The sequence below is a fragment of the Sphaeroforma arctica genome, assembly GCF_001186125.1.
Source record: "Sphaeroforma arctica JP610 unplaced genomic scaffold supercont1.752, whole genome shotgun sequence".
Taxonomy (NCBI): Eukaryota; class Ichthyosporea; order Ichthyophonida; genus Sphaeroforma; species Sphaeroforma arctica.
Window position 1 is genome coordinate 28,936 of NW_014039806.1, and position 6,503 is coordinate 35,438.

Sequence of the window (6,503 nt, forward strand, 5' to 3'; positions counted from 1 at the left end):
ACACACACACACACACACACACACACACACATATATATATATATATTACTAACACACACACATATATATATATACATAATTTATATATATATATATATACATATATAAATGAACTCACACATACACGTGTCCATACATATCCACATTGATATATATATGTGTGTATACTGCACATACCCAATCACCAATCCTACTGTAGTGCTCTGCTATTGCCAGGTTGGCTTCTCTGATTTCCGTCTCGCCGAGATTCTCTACGGCGTCTTCTAGTGTAAGTTGTAATTTCTTCACATTCGCTTCGTTGTCCTCCTGATACTCCTTCAAGACCTTTGTATCTACTTCCCATCCTAATTGCGCACCCACACTCTCATAGAAAGGTGCCATTTTACTCTCCTTTATATCGGTCATAATCGAGTCTTTGTTCTTCTGTATTTCATCAGAAGTTAAGTTTAATGTCGATGCATTTTGAAGCTCGAATACACACTGTGCTAAGTACATCTTAGGGATCTTCTCCGCTCCCTCATCCTCTACCGGCGCTCCAGACATCATCTTTGCGTTAGACTATACGGATATATCAGATACGGACGCCTTAGATGCGTATATATGTATATATTTATCAAAATATATATACTATAGACTACAAACGACACAGTATTGCCTACAAATATATGCTCTCTGTACGTATATATAATCAGTTACATCTTATATTTATTTATGTATTATTTACATGATGATGGTGTCACTGTTTTGAGTCTCCGTTGGGTGTCACCGTCAGGCATCAGCTTTGTCGCCTGTCGGTGTTTGTTTACGAAGAATTGTATGGCGTTGCACCGTATGACTTCTCATTCGAAATCAAAATCCCGTACCGGTACATACCGGTATTAACCCAATCTGGGTTTCAGGGTTCTAGGGTCTCATCACATAAACAACGATTATAAAATAAATATTGCACAACGATCAGGTATGTAATTAAATACTTGTACACAGTTACACACACATGCAACCCCGCAAGAAGATGACGATCAAGAGAGTGTGGCACGGCTATACTACCACCGAGAACGCCGACGCATATCAGACTCTATTGATATGTGAAGTTTTACCGAGAATTAAAGCCAAAAACATACCAGGACTCACAAACATCGAAGTAATGCGGTACAAACACGAAGAAACGAACACAAACGGCAAGATAGGAGAGACAGGAGAAGTCGAGTATGTAGTTACGATCACATATGAAACACTTGCGCATGTGGTGACCTTCGCGGGTATGGACTACGAGAAGGCATATCTGCCAGAGAAAGCGCGGACGTTGCTAGCGCGATACGATGACAGATGCATGCACTACGAGGTTGTTGACGTCGTGACATAGTCGCAGCACAGTGAGTACTACCCTTTGTTGCGACATTTGGAGTGGGATGTGTGTTCTTATTATTACAGTTGTAGAGGTTAGAGGAGGTTAGAGGCAAGGTCTGCTCTGTAGACGCCGTGTCAGGACTGTAGGCCCAGCTGCGGCTCTTTATTGCAATGTTAGAAGTAGGCTTTACAGCGTATGGCTGAGTCAGGAGTGACGTTGAGCTTCAGTGGGTCACTTCTGCATTACTATATACTGCTGATAACATGTAGCTGTTCACGTCTGGATTGTGGTTGCTGCCGTGTTTACTGTTGCGTATGGGTCGGTTGACATATTTTCCAGGTGTGCACTGACGCCTCGCTTTCACTGTACTATCATGCACCGCTGATGCCATGTAGCTGTTCACGTCTGGGTCGTTGTTGTAGTCGTGTTGACCTCTGATTATGCGAAGGCGAAGGCTGTCGTATGATGAATTGACAAACCGAAAGTTACATTTTAGGCCCGCCCGATGAATCCGTTCAATCATCATATCTGAATCCTCTCGACTACATGCCGACCCTGTGAGAAGTGCACGTGCGCCTGGGGTACGTTTGTGAATGTTCGGTATTTTCAGTGACCCTTCCATGTCACGGTACTATGGCTGACTACATTTGCGGATAGATTGTATATTCGTAGATACCTGCATTATACCCGAATGTGCATACAATTGTGGATCTGTAGTCTAAAGCTGACTGTGTATGTCTACCTTAGTATACTTACCTACATTATACCCCAATCCATGAGCTGACGACAATGTATTATGTATGTCTACCTATAGTATCTATATTATACCTCAATCCACGAGCTGACGACAATGTAATATGTATGTCTACCCTTGATATACTTACCTACATTATACCCCTATCCACACGTGTCAATAAATCCATCACCTAAAGGCTAAAGCCCAATGATTGTGCCATTTCCCTTTGAGATGTCTCTTATTAAAACCGGGAGGCGACAATACTTCGACTAACACTGATCCTAAATCCTATACCAGACCGTATATTTATACCTATACTACTACCTAAATATCAATCAGTCGATAGTACTACACTTGACTATATCCACTATATAAAGCCAGTAAACAGACACAGCACAACCTCACCAAACGCCACCCGAAGGTGTGCATAAATTGGCGTAGAGTTTGAACACAAAGACGTTTAAAGTACCGAGCATAGAACACCTGCGTAAGTACAGTCCCATATTTATTCGCTCGTACGTATCAGTCTTTACCTCGCAATACGCGATACTACTAAGTTCTTCAGCCGCTGCATTTCGGTCAAATATGTTTACCATCAAGGCTTCATTTATCCCTCGCATTTACGGAATTCGTCCGACGTCGCACAACCTATCGATTTTACGTATTTATCTTCTCGATAATCGGAACTCGCGACAAGATCACGTTCTCTTATCAGTTCGCGATGTTAAGCGTATATGCCTGCCTGACCTCGTCCCCATATTATACAGCTATGTGTACATATGTATATATATATATATATATGTATATATATATATTCACATATGTATACATACATGTATATTAAAATATACTCCTCACTCACAAATCCCCATAGTCCCCGGTGTCTTCGTACTTGGCCTTTCGGTCTGATCCCCTCTGTTTGTCTCTGCCTTTGACATACGGACTCTTTTTATGTAGGGAACTCTCGTACTTTGCTTTCTGCAGTGCAAAATGCAAATCCGCCAGAGATTCAATCAATGGTCAATGCCCGATGGTATATATAACAAACACACAAACACACACACACATTATTTATATATATATATATATATATGTGTGTGTGAATATATATATATATGTGTGTGTGAATATATATATATAAATATAAATATTATAATAATATAACCAATGTTGATATATAATATATATTTATATATATATATCATTCTTTTATATTAAAGGACAAATGCGCTGACACAGACACAGACACAGACTCATACACGGAAACGGACACAGACACGCGCAAAAGGGTTGAGTGAAATACGCACATACACATACATACATAAGTGGTGAATAAATACGTGGCACTTACTCGATCCCTTTGGGCTTCGGCCGCTAGCTGTTTCTGTTCGTCCTTGCTGAGATTGATTGATCCCGTGAGTCCGAATATACTTCGCAAGCACACGTTTACCTACCACACAAAGCAGTGTGAAGGGTAAGTCAACATCATATATTTGTAAACATAAATCTATCTGTACGTACGAACACAAAGCTATCTGTACGTCCGAACATGAGCTATCTGTACGTACGAACATAAAGCTATCTGTACGTACGATAGCAAGGAGAGATAAGAGGACTATTCAACATTCACAGAAGCAGCCGTGCCCCACAGTATGCATAGCTTTTGACTAATTTGTCAAGGTGGAGTGAATAGTTGCCGGTGCCCGGTTTATTTATGGGTGTAGTTTATTCGCGTATGCAAGCACACCCAACATACAACCTAGTGCGGGCACTATGCCAAACGCAAACGCATACGTATACATATTAAGTGTTGCGTTTGGACACAGACAAACAATCACGCACCACATAACATGGGCCATGTTTGACAATAGGGTTATCTCTACTAAACATGTGAGGATGTACCTACATCTAATACATAACATGGCCATACATGTGAGGATGTACCTGCATCTAATACATAACATGGCCATGTATGACAATAGGGATATCTCTACTATACATGTGAGGATGTATCTGCATCTAATACATAACATGGCCATGTATGACATTAGGGTTATCTCTACTATACATGTGAGGATGTACCTGCATCTAATACATAACATGGCCATGTATGCCAATAGGGGTATCTCTATTATATATGTGGGGATGTACCTGCATCTAATACATAACATGGCCATGTTTGACAACAGGGTTATCTCTACTATACATGTGAGGATGTACCTGCATCTAATACATAACATGGCCATGTATGACAATAGGGGTATCTCTACTATACACATGGGGATGTACCTGCATCTGGTACTGTAGACCTGACCCCACCACTTGTTTGATGGTGTCCATCTCCCTCTTCTCAGCCCATGTGTCCATGCGCACCTCGTCGTGCGGCAGTCTGCATAGCAATGATTCTCATTGGTCAGACAATAATTCTCCTTGGTTGGACGATAATTTTGCCTTGCATTCAATTTGATCTAGAGATACATCACTAGATTAGTAAAGGATCAATACTGTCTGGTTGTGAGCCAGACGGGGTGAATAGCAATTGATACTATATCAGACATAGTTTAACACATTATACATATATATATAAGAATATACATATATATATATCTTTATATACATACATATATAGGTGATATATATATACATAAATAAGTGATATATATATATTTATACATATACACGCATAGAAACATCCACCACAGCTATACCAGTGGTATATAGTATACCTGACTATGGCCAGGGGCGTCTCATCGGGATCCTTGATATACGCGAGGACTTCCTTGATTGTCGATCGTTGCTTGACGCGATCTGAACGCGAGTTGCTCTTGGTTTCATACTCCTGTGCTAAACCGTCCAACCTAAAATCAGGATGTATTGGGTTCAGAAATCAGCGCATACTACAATTTTATATAGCCCAGAAGTGACATTTTGGACTCAGAAAACCTGACCCTTGTACACCTACGGCTGGGAGGGATGTGTGTGTGGGGTATGGGATTCGTTGTGTATGAAACATACTAAAATCCCTCTATGTAAGAACCAAAGGGGGCGGGACAATCGTGATTGTGAATTAAAAACTGTATGCCCTTTTGTAGATGTACATATGCGTATGAAATCTAGCACGTAGATTGTAGTATCACAGCCAAAACTACATGGAATAACAAACACACACGCAAATACGCATGCAGCCATAAACACTAAAACAGACACAAACATAGACACAGACTCAATACATCCATATAAACAAATGAACAAAACACATACATAAGCACACACACACACACAAACACGCATGCAGCCATAAACACAAACATGCGAGAGAACACAACACTCGGCGTACTTGCGGTATATTTCGTCCAGTTCCTCTTGGCTGTTGGTATCGAATTCTTCATCACTCTCACGAGCCTCTTCCAGCCACAGCGCAAACACCTCCGCGGCAGCTGGGGAGTGCCACAGATGAATAAGATATAGATTCAATACAGATTTGAGTAAAACGTATAAGAATAAACATTTCCGCGGCAGCTGGGGTGTGCCACAGATGTATACGATAAAAATCAATACGTATTTGCGTAAAAAATATGGGAATAGTATGACTCAACTCTGGCAGGACACCGAATGTAACAAGTCAAACACAGCAGCTTTGGGTGTTCCCATATGTGATTGATGCCAAAGCCAGCAGGAGGTTGCATGCAACATTGAGAATATACATATGTGTGCACATACATCACCCTTATTCTCACACTGACATACATATCCTCGATTCCATACTGGTAACCACAAACCACACTCTAGGTATACACACACGACACCCATATCCTCAGTCACACAGACATATATATCCTCAGCACAATGTCACGACTTAAAGAAACCACAAAAAACACTCAGGTGTATACACACAACACAACACCCTCACTCACACAGACATACATATCCTCAGCTCAATGTTACGACTGAAGAGAAACTCTTCGAAATCGGTGAGTTTCTCATAGAACAGGGCCTCGGCCGTTTCATCAGACACACAGGTCAGCAACAGACCCCACGCATCCAAGGCTGCAGTGCACAGTTTAGTAGAAGACTCCTGCTCACTCTCAGCCGTCTCTAGTAGGGCCTGTGAATGGGGTGTATGTGTGGATGTGGGAGTATATGAATGAGGTATGTGTATGCGGGTATATATGAATGGGAATGTGGGAGTATATGAATAAGATATATGTGTATATGTGTGTTTATATGCGTGTGTGAGGGTTTGCATAGGGCGGAAAGAATATATGGTACATGCATATACAACTGCGTAGAGGACTCCTGCTCACGCTTAGCCGTCTCTAATAGAGCCTAAGTAAAGCATACGTCTGTGAACACACATATGTGCAAGCGTAAATACGAGGGCAGGGGCGTGTATATCGGTTTCGTATGGATATATGTGTG

General features: G+C 41.2%; 3 protein-coding genes across 3 annotated transcripts in view; 1 reads left to right on the top strand and 2 right to left on the bottom strand.

Moving 5' to 3' along the window:
• Positions 1-691, bottom strand: part of SARC_08396 (hypothetical protein) — a gene marked incomplete at its 3' end in the record, with an annotated part of 17,702 nt that extends 17,011 nt beyond the window's left edge. Inside the window, exon 1 of the mRNA XM_014297624.1 lies at positions 178-691. Within this exon, the coding sequence (XP_014153099.1) occupies positions 178-546 (369 nt within the window). The 5' untranslated portion in view covers positions 547-691. The remainder of the gene's footprint in view (positions 1-177) is intronic.
• Positions 692-1,012: 321 nt separating this feature from the next.
• SARC_08397 (hypothetical protein) lies at positions 1,013-1,363 on the top strand (the record flags this gene model as incomplete). Its single annotated transcript, XM_014297625.1, has 1 exon — positions 1,013-1,363. One exon carries the CDS (start codon positions 1,013-1,015, stop codon positions 1,361-1,363), a length of 351 nt encoding a protein of 116 aa, XP_014153100.1.
• A 1,189-nt stretch (positions 1,364-2,552) lies between these two features.
• SARC_08398 (hypothetical protein) lies at positions 2,553-6,191 on the bottom strand (the record flags this gene model as incomplete). The annotated part of the gene is made up of 6 exons (XM_014297626.1): positions 2,553-3,062; positions 3,436-3,534; positions 4,374-4,473; positions 4,811-4,942; positions 5,422-5,521; positions 6,009-6,191. Coding segments are annotated over 6 exons (734 nt in total), but the record flags the coding sequence as incomplete, so codon positions are not given.
• Positions 6,192-6,503: the final 312 nt, after the last annotated feature.